The sequence below is a fragment of the Gymnoscopelus microlampas genome (assembly GCF_963454915.1).
Source record: "Gymnoscopelus microlampas genome assembly, chromosome: 5".
In the NCBI taxonomy this organism is placed as follows: Eukaryota; Metazoa; Chordata; class Actinopteri; order Myctophiformes; family Myctophidae; genus Gymnoscopelus; species Gymnoscopelus microlampas.
Genome location: NC_139942.1, coordinates 8,234,686 through 8,259,314, shown reverse-complemented (window position 1 = coordinate 8,259,314; position 24,629 = coordinate 8,234,686). Strand labels below are relative to the sequence as shown.

At 40.3% G+C, this 24,629-nt stretch overlaps 1 protein-coding gene and 2 long non-coding RNA genes across 5 annotated transcripts in view; 2 read left to right on the top strand and 1 right to left on the bottom strand.

The window, feature by feature from the left end:
• LOC311045487 (dermatopontin-like) overlaps window positions 1-24,629 on the bottom strand; it is a 47,558-nt gene that overhangs the window by 22,532 nt on the left and 397 nt on the right. The window contains exons 2-5 of one of the 3 annotated variants that reach the window (XM_084057371.1): window positions 23,463-23,553; window positions 23,055-23,243; window positions 22,583-22,735; window positions 21,540-21,927 (exon numbers count right to left, since the gene is read on the bottom strand). In XM_084057371.1, coding sequence (XP_083913497.1) covers window positions 21,882-21,927; window positions 22,583-22,735; window positions 23,055-23,243; window positions 23,463-23,553 — 479 coding nt within the window. In that variant the 3' untranslated portion in view covers window positions 21,540-21,881. Of the gene's footprint in view, window positions 1-21,539; window positions 21,928-22,582; window positions 22,736-23,054; window positions 23,244-23,462; window positions 23,554-24,629 lie in introns of those variants that run through there. The other 2 variants (XM_084057372.1, XM_084057373.1) reach the window with 2 other exon arrangements.
• On the top strand, window positions 1,258-2,920 carry LOC311045706. Its single transcript, XR_014600799.1, has 3 exons — window positions 1,258-1,375; window positions 1,683-1,843; window positions 2,546-2,920. It is a non-coding gene; the product is annotated as an uncharacterized lncRNA (long non-coding RNA).
• LOC311045653 lies at window positions 5,150-6,887 on the top strand. Its single transcript, XR_014600791.1, has 3 exons — window positions 5,150-5,205; window positions 5,772-5,973; window positions 6,782-6,887. It is a non-coding gene; the product is annotated as an uncharacterized lncRNA (long non-coding RNA).

The following is a 24,629-nucleotide window of genomic DNA, read 5'->3' as shown; positions in this document are numbered from 1 at the left end:
ATATCATGCTAACGTCTTATTGACGTAGAATACTGACCTGCTGTTGTCGGGTATTGTAACCAAAACCCAACATCTGCTTAACGTCGTTATGCTAACGTCCACACAATGTTAAGTTCTAACATCATTAAATGTTGATTTTTGTTGGTTTTAAGTTGTGTTGGTAAGTAACCAATGCCCAACATCTGTTCAACGTATTATGCTAACGTCAAATTGACAAAGAATACCGACATTCTGTTGTCGGGTATTGAGACCAAAGCCCAATGTCTTCTTAACGTTATGACGTTAACGTCTACACAACGTTAAATTCTAACGCCATTAGACGTTGATATTTTGTTGGTTTTAATTTGTGCTGTTAAGCAACTATAATACAACGTTTTCTCAAAGTTTTTTTCATTTCTGAGGAATGTAAACACTATATTGAAGATCTATTGGTAAGCCATCTTAAGTTGAAATATTGAAGTAAGTCCTGTACAGTTGAATGGCCCAAACAGAGTGAAGAACAGTTAGTATTTTGCCATAACCGATACTTGATATACAGTAGCTGATAATGAAGTAGGTGTACTGTAGGTTTGATAGCTGTCGTTTTCGACGCTGTTCCAGCCCATATTGAATTTAAATGTCCACAGATGTTTCGGAAGGCAGAGGTAGCCTATCTAATCTGTTTTTGTGTGTGTGTGTGTGTGTGTGTGTGTGTGTGTGTGTGTGTGTGTGTGTGTGTGTGTGTGTGTGTGTGTGTGTGTGTGTGTGTGTGTGTGTGTGTGTGTGTGTGTGTGTGTGTGTGTGTGTGTGTGCGTGCGCGTGTGCTACTTCAGCTTCCAAACACCTGTGATCAAGACTTGGTGAGCCTCCACCAAGTACGAAGTAAGTATAATATCAGGGTGTTAATTTGAGGGGTAATATGCTTTAAATTGGTTGTAATTTAAAAATATATATTGAATTAGATGATTCAGGTTTCCCACGGTAGTGACTTTCCTGGAACATTTTTAATTGAGTTATAAATTCCCACAGGGCTGTGGGCACCCTGATGATAGTTTTTTGACACAGTTAAACATAACAGGCACAGATAAACTAGTAAACATTAGTCTACAGTCAGCAGTGTAATGTAAAAGCAGTCTTACAGCGTTAATATTGAAAGGGTAGGGATGTGAAGTTTCACTCAACCAACGATTCGATATAATTCACCATACTGGGTTCACAATACAATTTCTTCTTGGGTTTTCTCTGAAGTAGTTGTGCCACGGCATGAGGCCATTGTGAGAAGTCTCTATCTTGCGTCAAGTATATTTTTCATTCATAATGTGTTGTGTATTTCTTATTTTCATGCTAGATGTGGTACATCAAGAGGTGGAAGGTCCTCTCAAGTAGAATACATCGGGTAAGTACCTCCACACTGAACTTCACTATTATTTGACAATAAAGCAACATAATTTTGATTTGAAACAAGTTTGATTTTTCACCGCTATTAAAGGCATCAGGTTAACGGCTATAAAAATGAGGCATCATCTACAGTATATGAATAGTTTTGATGCGATAGCATCAATATATTCTAAAGAAGTATTTGTATAATTTATTCGTCATGTCCCTGGTGTTTAAAGACCTTAAGAGGTGTAACGATAGAATAATATCTTAGCTGTCCACTTAATATGGCATTTTCCTTCCTGTGACTTTTACCATACTCTCAGGTTGTCATGGTTGGAGACACAGGAGGTAATTCATTGGATGATGCACCCAGAAGAATGATGCCGTTCCTCATGTCACATGAATTGACACCCCAGTACAACCTTTGTTGACATCATGGCAAGAATAAGTCCCCGGGGCCTGTGTCTTTTTGACGTTGCATATGGTAAGTTAAACATTTTAATTGCCCGATGTAACTTTTCCTTGACCCTTCCGTTATCTTTCAAATTCAAAAAGGAGTGCTACAAAATGTTGATTATCTTTATATACGTTGGCAGTTATGCCTAAGTTCAAGAGTTTGGAATCACTGTGAAAATTAAGTAAGTACAGCCAAGACACTGATGATAATAATAATAATAATAATAATAATAATAATAATAATAATAATAATAATAATAATAATAATATTAAGGGTAATAATAATAATAATAATGGTAATAGTAATAATAATAAGGGTAATAATAATAACTTACATTCTTCAACATTTCTGTTCATTAAATAATCCACCAAGTGCAGCAATATCTTTAAAGACCTTAGGCATTCTAGATGTCATATTCTCTAGATATCCAGGTCAAATTTCACCCCATATTTTCAGTAGAATTTGCCGTACTTTGAGACTGGTTTGTATAAAACTTCTCATGAACCTTACGGTATAGCTGTTCCCAACATAGGATTTAGATCAAGCAATTGTGATGGCCCTTCCATCAGAGACAGTACTCATATCTGCAAACTCAGTTAATTTCAAAATCATAATTTCTCACTGATTCCAAACTTTTGAACAGATATCTGTCAGTCAATAAAGATGTTTCATAATGTAAAAATCAAGTTAGAGTTATTAAAATAGCTTATTTCTGTCATTTATCTTTAGGGGAACTAAAGAAGAATGCAACCCTCAACAAATTAAACAGAATGATGCAGAGAAGACTCTCCAAGTGATTTACGGGAGCTCAGTGTTATTTCTCTCTCTTTTTAACGTTTTTGCCCTTGGTGCATATGTTATAGACATGCCTCAAAGAATGCACTTCATTGTTTTTATTGATTTGTACTGTTTAGTTATTTTAAAGTTTCACAAATGGAATCATTTTCCTACAAAGGCACTTTGGGCTCTGAACCTATTCACCAAACCTGTAACTGTTTGGACAACAATATGACTTGTAATTTCTGTTTGTTTATACTACCTATTCAAATGTGCCAATTACAAGTTTAAAAAATATTTAATAATGTTGTTTTATTAAACTTTGTCAAATAATATTGTCTGATATTGTATTTTCACCTTGGTAAAACTTGACACTGAAACAAGATGTAATTTGTTGTTGGTTGTCTGACGTCGTGATGATGAGATATCGACGTCAAAATGACGTCTGGAAGATGTCCTGTTCCCACCGCCCACTCAGTGGGCACAGGACGTTATTTTAACGTTGATATCTTGTTGTGACAAGATATCTACGTGACAAGGTAACTCTGGAGGTTGACGTCCTGCTAATGTTGGATTGACATTTTATTCTCAACTAAAATACAACGTGATTACAACGTTAGAAATATGTCATATTTTGATTGTACTCTAACGTTGAGCCAATGTTGTACTATGACGTCAACCCGATATAAATGTTCAGCTAAAATACAACTTGTATCCAACGTTGGGAGTCTAACCTTTAATCAACGTCTACATAACATGAGAGATTGACGTTAAATCAACGTTAGTTTAAGATGTCAAACCAACGTCAGTTTATGACGTCAGACAAACGTTAGGTTATGACGTCAGACAAACTTTCATTTACAACTAAAATACAACTTGTATCCAACGTTGGGAGTCTAACCTTTAATCAACGTCTACATAACATCAGAGATTGACGTTAAATCAACGTTAGTTTAAGATGTCAAACCAACGTCGGGTTAAGACGTCTAACCACGTTAGGCTATGACGTCAGACAAACTTTCATTTACAACTAAAATACAACTTGTATCCAACGTTGGGAGTCTAACCTTTAATCAACGTCTACATAACATCAGAGATTGACGTTAAACCAACGTCAGGTTATGACGTCAGACAAACTTTCATTTACAACTAAAATACAACTTGTATCCAACGTTGGGAGTCTAACCTTTAATCAACGTCTACATAACATCAGAGATTGACGTTAAACCAACGTCAGGTTATGACGTCAGACAAACTTTCATTTACAACTAAAATACAACTGGTTTCCAACGTTGGGAGTCCAACCTTTAATCAACGTCTACATAACATCAGAGATTGACGTTACATCAATGTTAGTTTAGGATGTCAAACAAACGTCAGGTTATGACGTCTAAACAACGTTGGGTTATGACGTCTAACCAACGTTGGGTTATGACGTCAGACAAACTTTCATTTACAACCAAAATCCAACGGTCATCCAACGTTGGAGTACAATGTTGGGACAACGTTGTACTGACGTCGCGTGTCAGCTGGGATGTAACTTTCCTCTTCTACCCCGGATTTGAACCCGGTTTCCTGAGCAAGTGCTGTAACCTTTTACCTTTGAGCTAATAGAGCCGGCCTGCTTGCTCAGGGGATAAATTGAATCTTGACCATCAGATCAAAATTCATGTCAGATCCTGTGCCTAGGTGAGACATGACCTTGACACCATCTAAATGTCTCAATAGAAGAGCAGGGAGACGAAATACAACCACCCCAATTATATAAGTTATATAGTATTATTTGTATTAACATACTCTAACATACAGATTGTATAAGTTATTGTATTAATATACTCTACGATACAGGTTGCATAAAATTACATTTTATTCCACTTTAACTTTCTAACAAAAAACATCTTGTTTTATCCAAAATATATCACTTGCACTACCTTTAGACTCTGACTCGTCTGAATACGGTGGAGATGCTGTTACCCAAGCTATCCACGACGAAATGTCAAGTACAGTCATACCCAGAAGAAAGCCAAAGAGTTGGAGCTGGACCTACAGCATCTTAAAACTAAGTAAGCAATTACTAATTTTAACGAAACAATTGCATGAGTTTGCTCTTCTCTTTTTGTATATATCTATATGTTGGTTATTTGTTCTCATGTTCTTTTTTACTTAGATCTTGACCACAAATGTTAAAAAACATTATATAGAAAGCATGTTATATGGAGTGGACAGATGCTAGGTTCATTATTAAACTGGTATCCTACTAAGGCATACATCAATTCAGTTTTTATTTTTCGTACCCTGTTCATGCTTTAAGATGCAACAAATTAGAGATTGCAAAACAGAAACTGGAGGAAGGGCCCCAATATAGCTCTGCATTAAAGCCTGACATCCCTGCTGCAGATAAGCAAACCAGTGACAGCATAGGTGTGTTTAGACAGTGATACTGTTCTACGGAAAATGGTGACAATGTGTACAATATAAGTACTGTGATACTGCCAAAAGGAGCTTAAATATGATTCTCTACATTTTCAGTTGCAACTTCCTCCGTTTCTTCTTCCCCCGAGTCAGACGATTTGGCATCGACACCTGGGATGTTTGACACCAACAGTGACAAGGTATTGAAGAAACATACTGTGTAGGACAGTGGTTCTTAAAAGTGGGGTCGGTCCCAGGGGGTTTCACAGTGTCCCCAGCTAAATAAGAAACAGTTAAGCACAAAAGCACCATTTCAAAAATAGGCAACGTGTCATGATGCATCGTGAGCTTGTAGATCAGCTATGTTTTGCTATTTTTGAACTATTTTTGAACAGTTTTGCCTATGGCATGCACAAAATAGGGATGCCAGGTGGAAAAGGTTAATTTCACTACTATTTTACCAGCTAGAATGTAATCCAATGACAATGTACTGTATAAGAATTACTTTAACTCTCCCCACCTACAGTATAGACAGTTGTAGAATTCTGTACTAAATCTAATCCAACAATTAACATCTTCTCTATTGGAGGTCCATGGCACCAACTCTTTTCTAAATGGGTCCACATTTGGGGGTCCTTGAAAATGTAATTTCTTTACAGTAAATTCTGTTTGAAGTGTGCCTGCTTTTGTCAAAAATGAGTCTGGGAAATGTCATGGTAAAATGTTTTTTAATTTCTAAAACATGTGTTGTTTTCTTCTGTTTCAGGTCCACATTGGCTCTGGTGTGTGGCTCGAAAAGGAGATCTGGAAGATGGTGGCAGGCAGCAAACACCAAGGACTCCCTGTTCATGAAGGAGCTAGCTTTTGCCATTTGGGGGACAACAACCCTGAAGACCATGCAGGAGCCTTACAAAGAATGTCCCACTAGCAAGGGGGAGGCCAAACCCCCCTGACCGCAGGACTCAGAGGTATGTTTACTGAGGGGTGGGGGGGTTCATTATGACTTGATCTCATAATTCAATCTGCTCTGTGCATGACTGTAGTTCTCTTTTCCAGAAGGTGGAATTCCCGTTAGCGTTACCTGTTCAGTTTTTCATACCTTCATTTGGTTGTCTCAGCAGCATACTGTTTCAACCAGAAACACGTGTCTCCAATTTATATCTGCTGCCGAGCCAATCAAATGAAGCTATGAAAAACTGAACGGGAAACGGGAATGTCACCTTCTGGAAAAGAGATTATATTAAGCTTATTAATCAATCATAAAAGAAAATACTCTATTGTAATAAAATAATCGATTTTAGGGCTGAACATTTTTTATGTCTACTCACTCTGTGTTTCGTTGATAGGTCGTGGACAGTTTAGAAACCTGCCTACCTTTGACATCATCGGTAGGCAGGTTTTGGTCATTTAGAACAACTTTATTTGTTCATTATTAATGCAAGAACAATGGCTTCTACTTCTGCATGCAAACTTTCCAGGTAGAGACACACTGTAGTTTCTATTAGCTTGGGATCTTCATTGGTGATGTCACTGGTAGGCAGGTTTCTGAAATGACCACATTCCACCAATGAGTGGCAGAACGAGTAGACAGAAATGGTGCCATTGTATAATGAACATTAGCGAGGACCAGTTATATGAAGATAAGGTTGAAAATGGGTGAAGTTTAAGTTACTTAAAGTTTTTTCTCAAAACATCACAATTCATACAACTCACCGCATGCAGTATAAGCTAATTATATTTGTTTAATTGTTGGGGGTTCTTGTTTTTTTCTTTCAGACTGTTTCCATTGGTGGCTGCAGGGGCAGAACATTCTCACAAAGAGGAAGGCCATGGACCATGGCCAGGACATCAATAGAAAGGACAAGAAATTGTGTGTCTGTGTAGGGGGTGGGGGGGGGGGGGGGGGGGGGGGGGTTGATATGGGGGTAATGCTTTATAGCGCCACCAGCAGGCCGATTTTTTCAAGACACATTTTTGGCTACAACTTTACAGATGTTTTCCAAACATCACACAAATTGGTATACAGTATCTCCATAGTCATGTAATCAAGACTGATCTGTCCGATTTTTCATATTCTCTCACTCTTTTCCAGTCATTTGAACACTGTGTGTGTGTTAGTGTGTTCCTCAGGTTGAAGTTCATGTATTTATGTGTTTATTTATACATTTATTTGTTATTTAAATGTTGTTTTTGAGTTTTTTCATAAGTGTTTAATAAAGTATTGTTATGTATGAAATTGATACATGATTATTTATTCCTTTGTGGATTTTGCTCACTTTTATATAGGCTACTGTAGGCTACTGTTTTTTAAATATACCACGTGCTGTGGGCACCTGGCTGAAATTTACCATGATCATGCATCCTCTCCAGCAAAGTTGTTCACTGCATACCAGAATACACCTGAATACAATAAAAAACAGACTTAAACCAGCTTAAACCAGCTACCAGCTTAAACCAGCTAAACCATCATAAATACCAGCTACCAGCTTAAACCAGCCTTGACCAGCAAAATCATCATAAATACCAGCTACCAGCTTAAACCAGCTACCAGCTTAAACCAGCTACCAGCTTAAACCAGCAAAACCTACCAGCTTAAGCTGGTCAACCACCAAGACCAGCTAAAAAGTGGCGAAAACACAGCTTAAGCTGGCGAAAACACACCTAAAACTGGCGAAAACACACCTTAAGCTGGTCAACCACCAAGACCAGCTAAAACCAGCTAAAACCAGCTGGTCCAGCTTAGGCTGGTCTAAGCTGTTTTTTTCAGCAGGGCTGTGTTTAGCATTAATGTTACTTTAATTGAAGGGACTGATGCAATGTGTCTAAATGATAATGCTGCCCTCGAGTGGTGATTTTTGGAAAAGGCTTCCAGCTTAGAAATAAAGGTGCGTTCGCACCTGAAAATATAAATCTGTTCTTTGTAAACCTGAGAGGTTACATGTCTGTATGTATGCTGTAAATAAACTCCTCGCCCCAAGGTACAGTGCAAATTGGAACCGTCGGGTTCATTTGGTTACACTCCCAAATAAGTTAAAGGAGGAGTTCCAAAAAATGACTTATTTTCTATCAATTACACACCCCATGAAGCCTTGATTGCATGGATTTATTTTTGTTTTTGTGGCATTCCTAAGACAATAATTTGATGACCGGGTGTATTTCCAGTAGGAGACACAAATAGTGTACTTTGTGTCTCCTACCGGATACATTAGCCGGTAGGAGACGGGAATCAAATTATTAGCTTAGGAATGCGACAAAAACAAAAAAGAATCCATGGATTCAAGGCTTCATAGGGTGTGCAATTGATAGAAAATATGTCATTTTTTGGGTGAACTCCTCCTTTAAATTAACATTGCAAATGAACACTGGAACCCTGTGTAAATTTCATATCTGTTGTATATGCTTGCAAACAAAACTAGCGGGTGGTCCTCTTGCTCAGTCTCTGGGAAGGAGGTAAAACACACGCCCTGTGTCTGTGTTTTCCACAGCTTCATTATAAACGATGATGATATGGATATATTTTACTCATTAAATAGAATATAGTTGCTCATCTTTCTTTCGTTTTGGGAGATTTTGTAACCCCGGGTACATAATGGAACCAAATGGACCCGGGTCCATTAAGGTCCCTGTGTATACATTTTCTATGTGTTGTAGAACTGCATCCTTGCAGACAAAACAAGCCCACATGTATTTGAGTCAACAAACAGCGTTTTCTACCGAAATGACATTGAGCGGGGAGGGCCAGGACCTGCTCTGTGCTCATCTTCCCCAGGCAGTGCAATGGAGAAAAACACACGGTCGGTCGGTGCTTCATTGAGAAGGGTGATTTCTTTTTCCACAGTCACGTCGCGAACAAGCGACTGAAGAACATATTTTTTCAAAGCGATTGAGGTATTCATGCAGGCAGTTGTCCTCTCCTCTCTCTCCTCTCCTCTCCACTTTTTCAACCTTGCAAACCCTTTTTTTCAACCTTTTGAAAGGTATTTATTATATATATGTTTTGGGGTTTTTTCAGTTTCAAGGTTCTTCAACAGGGGTTCCTCCGAGTCACTACTTGGGGGCCACCAATTGTTTGTGATAGGAGCGTTGTTCTTTGTTTTTTAGTTTGTTTGTTAAAGGGACTACACCATGAATTTGAACTTTTTCTTCTTTTTTTGTGTGTTTTTGGTCTCCCCTACCTCTCTTCTATCCCCAAAAATACCCCAGTTTGAACACTCAGGCTTTCACAGCAAATATGGGGTTTTCTGTAAATTGGTCTCAAAACAGGCCAAACTGATTTGCACCCTGACGTGACGTCACGTCAGGGTACAATCCCTCCCGCTTTTCAGTTCCAACCCAAAAAATCTGGGGTTTTCTGTAAATTGGTCTTAAAACAGGCCAAACTGATTTGCACCCTGACGTGACGTCACGTCAGGGTACAATCCCTCCCGTTTTTCAGTTCCAACCAAAACAAGGGAACTAGGAGACCTGGTACTGCCAGACCCCTAGTGGTTGAAATCTGAATGGCCGGACTTCGCATGACGTGTGTGCAGAGGAAAAGAGGGACAGGCCGACCGACCGACGGACCGACCGACCGACAAACAAAGCCTCATGTAGGCCGACCCCCTGGGTCTGGCAAAAATAAATAAAAAAATAAGAAAATATATATATATATATTTATTTTTTTCCACACAGAACTAGGATATAACTGGCTCAATAGCGCCCCGTGCCAAACAGGACAATGTGGTATTGCAGATGAAAGTGCTTTATACGCCAGAGAGAAGTTAGTTGGAATGAGTATATCTGAGGCTTGATTTAGGCTCAAACCTTTTGAAAAACGTTTGAGGGACATAAACAATATGATATTATTATTACTTTTTTTTTAAATTCATGGTGTAGATCCTTTTAAGTAAATGTCTGACAATACACATTAATTATCATGAATCCAACATATTATCACTTGGAAACAAGCCCTAGTCACAGCTAAATAGTGAAGGTTGAAAACCCCTACTCTAGAATACTAGACTGGTATGTGTAGGGCTGGGCCATATGGACAATAGAACCTGTGTTCCAATGGATCCAATGTTCTACTCTGCTCTACTAAGCTCACAAGGCCATTCATGTTACTTTTGTGTGACAATATTGTATGAGGAAGTAGGGCATTAATTGACGAAAAAGCTGAAATATGGATATAAGAGGTTTCTGCCCGAGATCAACGCTATTTGTGAGTTTTTCTTCAAGTTCAGGCTAGAGGTTCTGAATTGTGACATCTCATTCATGCACTGAACTTCTATGGATTTTTCTTTCTCTGTTTTCTCTTTAGTTATTATTATTTTTTTGTGGCGAACTAAGCCAACTTTTAACAATCTCAGAGTTACAGACCTGTTAGGGTCCATTTGGACCCTTGGTGGTCCCCGGACCCAAAATTCATTTCAACTTTATTGAAGTGCCAAATTACAACAAATTGTCTCAAGACTCTTTAGAGCAGAGACATGGCATTGTCCCACCCTGAGTAAGCAACTTGATGCTCAATTGAAGAGTATTTTTGTTTGTTTGTGTGTTTGTTCTTTTTTAAGAATATGAAGTTTTATGTTGAGGGGTCCCTATAGAACGCACCAACAAAAGTGTTTACACTTGTGCCGATAGGCTGCGCCACAAACGTGAACAGTTGCACCATCTGTGGTACAACCTTTAGTTTTTCCTGTAGCTTCCGCGTGTCCTGACGGCTGCACCCCACGACTGACACATCCCTGGATAGGCAACCCAGCCTGGCGGAGATTTTCTAGTCATTTATTCTGTAGCTGTCATGGCTGCCAGTTCCCACCTGATGTCGTGCGGGAGTTCAGACTGCTCCAGATCGTACTGAATAACTGCTAGCTTGCATAATGTCTTCAGACTAGGACTCAGGTCTAGCATGTACAGGACACTGGGTGAGTCTCTGTATCCTCTAAAGAGGATGATACAATCTCCCACCATGCAAAAGGACATAAAACCCATCTGAAACGGGCGTTTCCCTTTGGGCTCAACCTTCTTCCAGGAAAAGGTCTCTGGATTCAATTTCCAGAGATCATTGAATTCCTGCTTCAGATGACTGTTGTATCCACCAAATATGTACAGCTCTCCATTGTGGGCAAAGGCTGCAGGGCTCCAGCGTCCTTCTGGGAGAAGCTGTGTAGAAGGCGTGCTCAGCCAGCAGTTGGTCTCTGTGTCAAACACTCTGATGTTGTAGTTTTCGTTCTGGTTCCCTGTTCCCCCAAATACAAACATCTTTGTCCCAATGACGGTGGCAGAGTGTTGTGATGAAACAGGTGGCGGTGTACCTCTAGTGTTAATTAAAGACCAGACCATTGTGGTGGTGTCCAACTTGTAGATGTCATTAGTGAGTCCAGTCTGGTTCCGTCCTCCATAGATATACATGACCTTCCCCAAGACACAGGTTGAATGGCACCTCCTCCCCTCTGGAACAGTCCCAGAAACCCCAGGCTTGACCCAACTGTGGGTGTCGACATCAAATGCATAAAGCATGTTGGAGTCGTGCCCCTGGATCTTAATAAAGTCGACACGCTCCTCTATCTGAAAATTCATTATACCGCCCCAGATGTAGACGATATATTCTATGAGCACAGCTGTGTGGGCCACACAGTTGGGGGGAACCTCAGGTGGATGTTCTCCTCTTCCAGTTGTCACAGAAGGCAACTGAATCCACCTCAAAGACACTGTGTTGAAGCCATGCACTGCAATCTGGTCCCTGTCATTCAAGTTACAGTACCCTCCAAAGGAGTACAGATTGTGTCCTACCGCTACAGCAGCATCTAAGGATCTCCTTGTCCCTCGGTTCAGATGCAAGGTCCAGTGCCACATGTTGGACAACAGCAACGAAGGAGAAGTCTCTGTAAAACAATGCAGTGGTGTTCCACATGTTAACACTTATATTGGTACAGCCACACAAACACAAACTCCATATTTGGGCAAAACTAAGATCATATTGATGACATCAGTGTGGATCTGATCTCCTATCCTGGATGGAAGGCGGTCTGAGGTTATAAATTCACCACAAGAAAAACAACATAGTTGTCGTTGACAGATTCGAAAAACATTTGGGGATTGAGTTCTTTGGCCTGCTGGCAGCGTGCACTAGAAATATGACACTGATCATTAAAGTGGTTTGTGAAATTAGCTGCAGACCAAGGATTAAGATTAGATTAGGAAAATGTAATCAGCCCAGTCTTCTACAATGATTAGACTAAAGCCCAAGGTCCATGTGGCTTAGCTTTTGAGTTAGGGACATTAGCCCCAAACACACACCAAGTCAGCATCTAGCCCTTTACATCTATACCGCTAGACTCCTTTGTTTTATAAGAACTTTTAATACTTTCAAACAGGAACCTGAAATCACAAATGAACAATTTTCTGTGGGAATCAAAGCTGGACAAAGTGTGAAGGTCTTTCCAATTGTAACAGGCAGTAGTGGAAAGTAACTAAGTACATTTACTTAAGTACTGTACTTATAGTACAATTTTGAGTTATTTGTACTTTACTTGAGTATTTCTAATTTCCAATACTTTTACTTCTACTCCACTACATCTCAGAGGTAAATATTGTACTTTTACTCCACTACAATTATTTGAAAACTTTAGTTACTAGTTACTTTTATTTATTATTCATTCATATACATTAACCACTTTAGCCCTATTTTATACATAGGCTATAAATAGCAGATCTACAAGCTCACAACGCGTCGCGATGCGACGCGTTGTGAGCCTGTAGATAGCTATTTTCAAATATTTAGTACTTTTACTTTTGGTACTTTAAGTACATTTTGATGCCAATACTTTTGTACGTTTACTCAAGTAGAATTGTAATTCTGGACTTTTACTTGTAACAGAGTATTTTTATATTACAGTATTGGTACTTTTACTTAAGTAAAGAATGTAAGTACTTTTTCCACCACTGGGCAGTATACATTAAGGTAGCCACCCTTTGGAAGCCTAATAAAGTAAAGTACACCACCTGAACACATGATATCCCCACTAGATTTGTTGTACTGGTAAGAATCGGAGGCAGAGGCGTGGCATAAAGTACAAACAGTAATCCATTTTATTCATATAACAGGTAATAGGTGACAGCATTTAATAAATGATGCATCAACTGTATAAAATAGTATGACAATGACTGGTTCAACAATATGCATTGTACCTCTTAAGGATCGATACTGAGGCTTACCATGGGGGGGAGAACTGGCTAACCCGTCCAGGGCAGTGGCACCCCCGAGCCACAGCAAAATGGAAAAATAAACTAAACAGCATTAAAGAAAAGGGGATACCACCACCACTGGAGCAGGCGTCGCCTGGTCCCGACTTCGGCCCTCAGCACCAGAGCTACACAGCGACATAAAACAATGAATTAATGAGGACCCGTAAAATACATTAGATTAATATACTTTGCATTCACATTAGACAGTCTAGGTGACTGGGGGTTTCACTCCACACATTACAATAACTAGGAGTTCGGCCCGCTGCGCGGGCCTCACATCTAGCGTGACGGGTTGCCAGGTCTGCTTATTTTCTATGCGAGTTGGGCTTATTTGGTCGCTTCTTTTGGGCTCGTTTTCATAGACCACGCCAGCGCTTGTTTCTCGCCCGTTTAACGGATGTGGCAACGCTTGTTTCTCGCACATGAGTCGCCTGTAAAGTTAGTGATCATTTCGACGTTGCACACATCCCGGAAGTAAAGTGCGAGCTGAAATATTGCAAACACTTCATGATTATTAGAAGTGAAGACACATGTGGAGGTGGAAAAGAAAGTAGATGTTATGGTCAGAAAAGCCATGAGCGATTTTTGTAACAAGTTGGGAGGGAATTGGACCACTGCTTTGGCCGTGAGTTGTACCTAACGTTTTGGGTACCAAAAAGGGCAACATCTCTGATTGTGTTGTGAGGATAAGACCAAATGAGGGCTGTCGGTCAGGGTTGAAAGTGAAAATATATCCAGGCAAAGGCAAAACAGCAGCGTTGTATTCCTCTTCACCAAGCCCTGGAGATACAAGTGGCAGTATTAGCCTACTGACTGTCAACAATCTACCAGCAACTACATGGCAGTGCAAAGTAGATCAGGGGTTCACAAATATGTTCATGAGAAGGACCCCCAAGTAGCCATAGGCCCTGGCTCTGACCACCTATTGTTAACACATTGACCGCCAGAGGTTAATCTCATAATGTACTCACCAGTGCCAACGTTTTATTGTTGTTTTTTGTTTTTTTCACGTCGCCATAGACCTTGTTAAAATCCGTAAGACTGAGCTGTGCACTGTTTGTTTACATCGCAGACATCTGCCTGGTTCGAGCAGTGAAGACCACGTGTCAAACGGTGCCTCCATGTTGTAGTTAGAACGGTTTATGTTAAACAGTGATCACCGAGGAGAAAAAACTACAAGGAGAAAATGGAGTTTCAGTTTCGTCATTAGAACGAGGGCCGACGGGATTGGCAAAACCGGATCCCGATTAATTCTGTTTCCGGTGGTGTTACAATGAAATAGTCTGTGTCGAAAATTGAAAAACGTTTTTTAAGAAGGAAAAAGCACCACAGCCCGTAGGCTACGGGATCGGCGCTTTACGGTTGGATTTATTGGCCCGTAGGCTACGGGCCCGGCTGTCAGAGTGTTAAATAGCTTTAAAAATATACATACATACACATAGCTCTCAAACTTTTGACACAGAGCCACCACAGAAGATATTTGGCTCCCCAAGTACCATCATTATGACTGAGTGATGATTACTTAAAGTCGGCCATACTAGCCCATGACAAACAAGGATAGCCATTTTGTATTTTAAAACAAAATGCCAGACACCAGAGGCATAATCATCTTCACCTTATTCCTAGCCTTCTCTAGGGTGCCGCCATTGCCTCTTACAGGGGGGGCGCCATTGAGTTTTTCTCTTTGTGCTGCTTCATTTAATATCTGTTCACTTCCTCCCTTGTAGGCTACTGCAGGTGTAATCAAAGATTGTTCATTTAGCAAGATACACATTCTCCATTGGAGCCACTAGAGGTGCAGTAGTACACAAATCCTACAAATGGTCTCCTAAGAAGGCGTGGTTGTCTTCTCCCCCGGCCATCCCACCACCCTCCCCCTCCCCTCTCCCTGGCTGACAACGTCATATGGATGTGTATTTGTGTATTTTCTTCATTAACACATTGACTGCCATCGGCTAATCTCAGAACGTCCATCGTAGTGCCAAGCAATTTCTTACCTTTTTTGTTTTTTTGATTCCGTCATAGGCCCCGCTAAATCCGTTTAAAATCCGCGTTCATTTGGTTCGACACAAACACGGGACCCGACCGAACAAAACGCTGAAAACCGTGCGGCGATCCGACACTGCATTCTGGAGAACGAGAGGAAAACGCTAAAATGGTGGATGCGGTGAGAAAAACAACAAGCCAGAGATAATGGCGTCCAAAGTTGACCGCTAGACAGGAAACGGAGGCGGGAGAAAAACCGGAAACAGTATTATTTCGTTTCCGGTCCGCCCACTTCGAGACCGGAAGTGCAAAAAAAATCCGGAATCTGCACCTGCACGATTTAACATGGGAAAACTACGGGACTACGGGCTACGGGAACGGCAGTTAACGGTTGGATTTAACGGCCCGTAGGACTACGGGCCTGGCAGTGGATGTGTTAAAGACGGGGTGCCGTGATTTTCAGTGATTTTTCCCCCCCTAAAACATAATCATCAGGTATTATGGTTATACTAGGAGGAAGATTTTTTTCAAAAAAGTGTACAGAAATTGTTAAAATTATGTTTTTATGTGGACACGCCTCCAGTTCATTAAGTATACCTGGTTCTCACCTTAGCACCTCCTCCACCACCTTAGCACCACCCACCTGTCCTAGTCCCTCCTCCTCCTTATGCCCACACCTGTTGTGTTATGATAATGAGGGGGAGGGTATGTTTTTACTATGTCACTAAAGCGCTGTTTTTCTATTGGCACGTTTGACCCTCAAGGTTTCAGCCTCCAGGTAGAAACTCAAAATAGTCAGAGAAGACATAAAATACCATAAAAACACCACCAGGGGGCTTAATGAAGTTCTATCAACCTCATAGACACATGAAAAACAGAAAAAGTGCAAAACCATGGCACCACCTTTTTAAGGAAAATAAATGCTTTCCATGTTTGAAAGTGCACTGTTATTGGCAAAGATGCTTTTTAAGAAACTGTGGGGAACTGATCAAAGCCAAGACGAAAAAGACAGGGTACAAACCCAATGAAGGGCGTTTATTTCAACAGCCAGGCTCAGAGAGCATAGACCAATTATTTGTTTACAAACATTGAGACTGGACGCACAGGTGACTGTTTCATGTAATCAATTCCCAACAGATCCCCAAACCTGCTGTTTTGGGGTGAGCTTGTTTCAGTTCATTCAACCTCCTCTGTGTGTAGGCTAGTGAGGTGCGCCCTGGCGACACATATATACTTCATTGCGCAACGGTATTGCGCACCGAGAACAGCTGACATACAAGCTCACAACCGCGTCACGGATGCGACCGCTGTGAGCTTGGAGATCTGCTATTCTTGGCCGTTCTCTGCGCGCGACACCTTTGCGGGATGGAGTATAAATTAGTCTCGACGGGCTGCAGCTGCGCGAGCCAAGCAGATTCTGGTGCCATGATCATAGAGCGCTCCCTCCGTTCCTATGACAGCCACTGGAGGTGGAGTTTTGAGGACAACTGCTTTGAATTGTTATTATTGTTTACACACAACAGAAACCAAGGATTATATATTTCAAGAGCGAGAGATCACAGTAAAAATCCTAAGCATTCTTCCTCCACACTGGGAGAAAAACAGCATCTGAAAGTTTGATGGGATGCATTTTTACACGTGAGACTGTGACCACTTTTACATTGCATCTTATGAGCGGTGTTTTTTTTTGCTGCCGACCTGCGCGCGCATACTGTTTCGTATCAGTGTGACGTCGTCTGTTAAGGCGTCTATAGTTTCAACTTCTAGTGTAATAAATAATAATCAGATGTTTTCAACAGAAATCCATCCCGGGGTCGGGGTTTCCATGCATCATAACATCATGCTTTACATTCTTTCATTTCTCTCCGTAGGTTGCCTATGGAGTAGAGGAAACAATCCTTTAGTTCTACATTTCATCAGTAATCAGCATTGTTAGGGAACAATAGTGGAGAATCACTCACCGCCTACAGCGCCGGTCTGTTCACCAGGAGAGCCAGTGTAGACTGAGGCAGAGCGGCCTGTTTTGTAGTTTGGTGCCACACCTAGGCACTCGCAGGTGTAGACAACTGGGGCTGATTCATGAGAGCGATTGGTAGGTACCGCCCCTCTATGACGCGCCCCAGGCTGCTGCGCTGACTGTGTAGCCTCTCTCTGCCTCTGTCTACCTGTCTTTCCAAGGTGAGGCGCTTACCTAGTAGGCGGTTTCCCAGTGATACTCCACAAAACCCATACAATTCCCCCCACAAACACACACGTATTATTCAGTCTTATGCTAGATGTGCTCCTGTTTCTGCTCAACATTGTAACAGGGCCTTTTATTTATAAGGTATATATTTTACCACTATAGACTATAGTGTTTAGCATGAATGTTTAACAAAATGTCATGATTCCCAAATCATACCCTATCAACCAAGACATTCAATAATGGAAAATGATATTGAGCATTGGAACACACATTTATTTTTTAATATGTCCATATGATTTCACATACTATATTCAGAATCTCAGTTTATCAGTTTTTAGAGCATCTTATGGGGACAGAGCATAGAGTTAAAATATAATATAATAATACAATATAATATAAGGGACAGAGACCTCTATGTCTCCGTCAGACTGCAGATGGACCGAGATGGACCCTCCAGATATCTTCCCAAATCTCGCGAGAGTTTGTTGCTGGGATAGAGAAAAGTCGATAACAAAGTTGATTTTCTCCTCATTTGTGTCACAAAAAAAAAGCCATTTTAGTATGAAAATCTTGTACATATTGTGTGTCTTGTGACGATTGGGTCCAATATTTAGTTCAGTAACCATGGAGCTAAAGAATGGTTCAGAAGCTGTGTTCACGTTCACTCTCCCATTGGAATCAATAGACTCCAAGCTGCTTCCTGTCTCCTAAAAAGGCGTCCAACCACATCACGCAGAAACGGGAAGTAAACCGGAAAATGCGACTCTTGCTATTTCCCTGGGTGTAATGCAGGTAATCAGTGTGTTGCCAGATTTTGAAATTTTGAAAACAAGCCCAAAAGAAGCAACTAGGCTCAGTTTTACCACTTGCTATTGTCAAAACATATTGGGGGAAAAAAGTAAAATATTTAGAATACTTTAGAAACATTTTAACAACATAAATCTTGTATGGGGGTCCCTGGCACCACATATTTTCAGATGGAGGTCTGCGACGCTGAAAACATTAGAAAGCATGACCAATTAAGCATCTACGCTTAAAAGAAATAAAATAATAATTGCTTATTAAAAGCAGCCATGGCAACACTGGTAAACAGGAAACTCATTGACATGGGGCTCCCCACCTCCCCTACTACCCTACCTGCCAGGCCCACAGTGGGCGTGGCCAGGAATAATGTGATTATACACCAGCATGCCAAACTGTCCTGACCCCTGTTGTAATAATTCAATAATTCAATCCGCACCAAACTTAAGTTGGCACAACCACTGTGCCTGGCAGGGCCTCTGGGGGGCAATACGTGGACCCTGGTGTGGCTATCTGATGGCCCCTTTCAACCTAAATTCACTCTAAATAATAATGTTTTCCTGTTTCAGGATGAATTCTTTAACCAAGTAAAGGTTCTTTGGGGGGGCGGAGGGGGGGGGGATTTTGTGTTTCATTCTAATGTAGGCCTATATAGTTTTATTGTTTTTAGATAAGATCATTTGGTGGGCCAGATATATTGATGATGTCGTTATGTGGTGGGATGGACCTGTAGATGAGCTATATATTGTTATTTCACAACTACCTTCATTTTCCAGGAAGAGAAAGCTTGCCGTTTCTTTTAGCTTTTATTCCCCATTGATGAGACACAGAGTGACAGAAATGGTAGCCGTCTGATCATGAGCATTAGTGAGGACCAATTATATGAAGATGGGCTGAAAATGGGTGAAGTGGTCCTTTAACAATGCAAACACAAATAAGAGCCTCTCTTTGGAGTCTAATGAATAAGAACATGTTTAACTTCTAAGATCTGGTAATTAGTAAAAAAGACTTGGGTTATTTATACTAATATTTACAGAATTACAAATACTTTACTCCATGCAAAGAGTTGTTACTCTGCCACCTAGAGGAGCTTCCCATTATGGTCAGTTTCAAAGACTACATAGGATTTATGACAACGACAGAGATGTTTCAGCCAAAAGCAGGGAGATGCACAGTCGATTTATAGAAAAAGGCTATTCCACTAAAGCACTTATACAGATACAGCTCTTGTTAAAGCCAGTTCTCTATAGATAGGAATGCCCTTCTAAATAGGAAGCCCAAAACAGCCTAAAGAGATTACGTGTTTTTTTGTATGTTTGTTTGCTTTGTTTTGTTACTCGATTCAGCACATAATAAATAAATAAAATTGGGACTTGACTCAATGTGACGACCCTTTATGGGAGGTCTTCTCAGACCCCCCTGCCTTTTCTTTCAGGGGCAGACATGGCAACAGACTTGGCAACCCCAAAGTGATATGTTTGTCTGTGTGTGGAACAGATGACTGGGGCTTTCTGTTGTGTAAATTAAGCATTTCCTTGGTAAGATAATAAACAATGACCACTTAAATGCTTGAATATTTATTTGATACGACAGAGATATAAAGTAGGCTATAATAAAGAAGTGAACCTGAATTCAAAGGTTCAGTGTCCGGTTGCCTTGGAAGGTTTCGGGAGACTGACAAGAAGGAGTTCTGAGAGGATACCAATCTAACACCATGGATACATATTTAACCAAATGGACCTGATACAGTGTTTAGGCTCTGTTAAATTCCTCATTGCTATGAACACTTTCTCTGCTACAACACCCATTCATATTCATAACAATGTGAGATTATAATGAACCAACTCTATACAGTCATGAGAATGAAACTGAAAGTAAATTAATAATACAATGAATAGACATGCAATTACAGACAATCATAGAATGTATTGCTGCCACAGTCTTGGTCTTCAGCGGATACGTCCCTGGCAGTACTTGAAACGGAAGCGACGATCCCTGTCAATATAAAACACAGCATAGTAAATTGAATCACAATGTGCAACCAGTGGTGGAAGAAGTACTCAGATATTGTACTTCAGTAAAAGTAACAATACCACAATTACAATAATTACACCAGCATGCCAAACTGTCCTGACCCCTGTTGTAATAATTCAATAATTCAATCCGCACCAAACTTAAGTTGGCACAACCACTGTGCCTGGCAGGGCCTCTGGGGGGCAATACGTGGACCCTGGTGTGGCTATCTGATGGCCCCTTTCAACCTAAATTCACTCTAAATAATAATATGTTCCTGTTTCAGGATGAATTCTTTAACCAAGTAAAGGTTCTTTGGGGGGGGGGGGGGGGATTTTGTGTTTCATTCTAATGTAGGCCTATATAGTTTTATTGTTTTTAGATAAGATCATTTGGTGGGCCAGATATATTGATGATGTCGTTATGTGGTGGGATGGACCTGTAGATGAGCTATATATTGTTATTTCACAACTACCTTCATTTTCCAGGAAGAGAAAGCCTGCCGTTTCTATTAGCTTTTATTCCCCATTGATGAGACACAGAGTGACAGAAATGGTAGCCGTCTGATCATGAGCATTAGTGAGGACCAATTATATGAAGATGGGCTGAAAATGGGTGAAGTGGTCCTTTAACAATGCAAACACAAATAAGAGCCTCTCTTTGGAGTCTAATGAATAAGAACATGTTTAACTTCTAAGATCTGGTAATTAGTAAAAAAGACTTGGGTTATTTATACTAATATTTACAGAATTACAAATACTTTACTCCATGCAAAGAGTTGTTACTCTGCCACCTAGAGGAGCTTCCCATTATGGTCAGTTTCAAAGACTACATTAGGATTTATGACAACGACAGAGATGTTTCAGCCAAAAGCAGGGAGATGCACAGTCGATTTATAGAAAAAGGCTACTCCACTAAAGCACTTATACAGATACAGCTCTTGTTAAAGCCAGTTCTCTATAGATAGGAATGCCCTTCTAAATAGGAAGCCCAAAACAGCCTAAAGAGATTACGTGTTTTTTTGTATGTTTGTTTGCTTTGTTTTGTTACTCGATTCAGCACATAATAAATAAATAAAATTGGGACTTGACTCAATGTGACGACCCTTTATGGGAGGTCTTCTCAGACCCCCCTGCCTTTTCTTTCAGGGGCAGACATGGCAACAGACTTGGCAACCCCAAAGTGATATGTTTGTCTGTGTGTGGAACAGATGACTGGGGCTTTCTGTTGTGTAAATTAAGCATTTCCTTGGTAAGATAATAAACAATGACCACTTAAATGCTTGAATATTTATTTGATACGACAGAGATATAAAGTAGGCTATAATAAAGAAGTGAACCTGAATTCAAAGGTTCAGTGTCCGGTTGCCTTGGAAGGTTTCGGGAGACTGATAAGAAGGAGTTCTGAGAGGATACCAATCTAACACCATGGATACATATTTAACCAAATGGACCTGATACAGTGTTTAGGCTCTGTTAAATTCCTCATTGCTATGAACACTTTCTCTGCTACAACACCCATTCATATTCATAACAATGTGAGATTATAATGAACCAACTCTAAACAGTCATGAGAATGAAGCTGAAAGTAAATTAATAATACAATGAATAGACATGCAATTACAGACAATCATAGAATGTATTGCTGCCACAGTCTTGGTCTTCAGCGGATACGTCCCTGGCAGTACTTGAAACGGAAGCGACGATCCCTGTCAATATAAAACACAGCATAGTAAATTGAATCACCATGTGCAACCAGTGGTGGAAGAAGTACTCAGATATTGTACTTCAGTAAAAGTAACAATACCACAATTACAATAATTACAAGTAAAAGGTCTGTGTTCCAAATGTATTGGTGTGTGTGTGTATCACAAACTAGACCTGTTCTATACTGAAAGTGACCTTAAATGACTTCCAATGTGATTTGGTGCTATATAAAATAAGGCCAATACAAGGGTAGCCTAGAGCCTCCTAGTGTCACCAACACCTGCTGCAACATCTCACCTAACCTGGCCTGGCATTGGCCGGACTGATGGCGTGGATTCACTCACATACGTTCCATGTGTGAGTGGATCCACGTCGTCGGTCTGGCTAGTGCCAGGCTAACCCTAACCCCCAATTAGCACTGTCTCTAACTACCCTCAAGAGACAGTGGGGGCAGTAGCATGCCACTTGGACACAGGCCGGGGTCTGATCAGCCTCGGTCAGGTCGCCTGGTGGAGGGTGTCTGTTGCAAGACCCGAAACACCCATGTTTTATTAACTGTAGGGGAAACTACATAATATTTGTAATAATGAATGATAAAAAACAACATTGCAGTTAGAGAGACAAAGAAAAACAACGTGGGGCTGTGACTGTACTTACTCCTTGCCATTATCGTGGTAACTGTACACGCCTGTCAAGAAGTTTCCTCCAGGAACATTCCAGGAGAGGTACTGGTCCCAGTTGTTCACCCAGTGTGTTTCTTGGCATCCATGTGTTTGCAGTCGAGAGGACTTACAGCACTTAAACTGCCAGCTGAAATTATATTTTATTCATTTATTCATTGGAGGTGGCTGAGGGGGGGGTTGACCATCAATTACATTTTTTTTTCTCCCTTTGTTTTTTTAGATGACAAATATTTGTACCCCTTTTTTTCCAGTCATTATGCCAATTAGCCCCCTACCAACACATTTCTGCTCCGGTGGATGTAGCGCCTCGCCACACGCACGAACGCACACACACAGTAGCTACTGATATTGCTAATTAAATAGTCCTTTCTATAACACCCTAATGCTAATGCCTTATATTTCATGCCTGCTTTTCATGATAATGGGTTTGCATGCATTGTTCTTACCGTCTGTCTTCGTAGCCATTGTGGTGATAACTTTTCATCCCAGTGATGACAAAGTTGTCACGACAGTTGAAGTTCACGGGATGATCAAAATTGTTGACGTAGCCTGACCAGGAACAGACATTGAAGGTCACACCTGCTGCCTTGCATCGAACAGTCCAGCGACGATCTTCATGACCGTTGTGGTGATAGCTTGGAAACAAATGAAAGTGATGGAATGATTGATACTATGTTAACAATTAAATGATGCTTCGATGTGTGTGTGTGTGTGTGTGTGTGTGTGTGTGTGTGTGTGTGTGTGTGTGTGTGTGTGTGTGTGTGTGTGTGTGTGTGTGTGTTGTGGGCATGTGTGTTGCATGCGTGTTTGTTGTGTGCGTGCGTGTGTCCTCATTTATTTATTTATTTCTGTACCTTGAGATGTGGGAAACAGCTTGGCCCATTGGACATTCACGATGCAAAGGTTGGTCCCAGTCGTTGTCCCATGCTGTCACTCTTTCTCCAACTGTAAACATTTTCAGAGACGATTGATTAAAAGTCTGCTTCATTAAAGTATGTTTTAAGAAGACAGTTTTCCAGTGTGAGATTCTCAATGTCCTTACACACGAGAGTGTGACGAATAAAATACTGATATGTCTCATTCATACAGGTTGATGCTTTTATTTACGATGAAAAATCAACCTTGTTTTGCTAAATAATTAAGTGGCTTTATCACCACGTAATATTCACGTTCTGGGTAGATGATCTCATGATACAAACAGCAGTTGAAAGTCACTTTCCCTGGACTTTTAGGCATCGAGTTCAGAGCTCATGCCTTGGCAGCAATAGCTTGGACCACGATTGGTTCTGGACTCAGAGCCACATTGGTTTTTAAGTCTCAGTCTCACATACAGTCCACCTTACACTTCAAAAAGTTTAAAATGTTGTAAAAGTTTTTTAACAGAGCCCAACATATATATATATATATATATATATATATATATATATATATATATATATATATATATATATATATATATATATATATATATATATATATATATAATTCGATACGATACTGATTAAAAATGCTATAAATAATGAAATGTGAAAACTAAAAACGAATTAATTAACATAATAAATCTCTCTCTCAAAAACATATATATACCAAAATAAAACATGCACATTTGCACTTTCTTAAAGATCCTAATGTGGTCACTACAGCAATGTTGCAACAATAAAGTGCCACACAGCAGCAATTATCCTTCTGTTAAAGGACGACTTCACCACTTTTCAACATATCTTCATATAATAGGTCCTCACTAATGCTCATGATAAAATGGTACCATTTTTTTCTACTCAGTCCGTCTCTCAGAGGAGGGCTGTGGACAGTTCAGAAACCCGTCTACCAGTGACATCATCGATGGGGAATCCAAGCTAATAGAAACTGCAGGCTTTGTATTCCTGGAAAGTTGCAATGCAATAATAGATCCCATTGTTCTTGCCTTAATAAAAATCGGAATATTTTTTTTTAAATCTTTTTGGAAAAACAAATCCTGCCTAACGATGATGTCACTGGTAGACGGGTTTCTGGACTGTCCA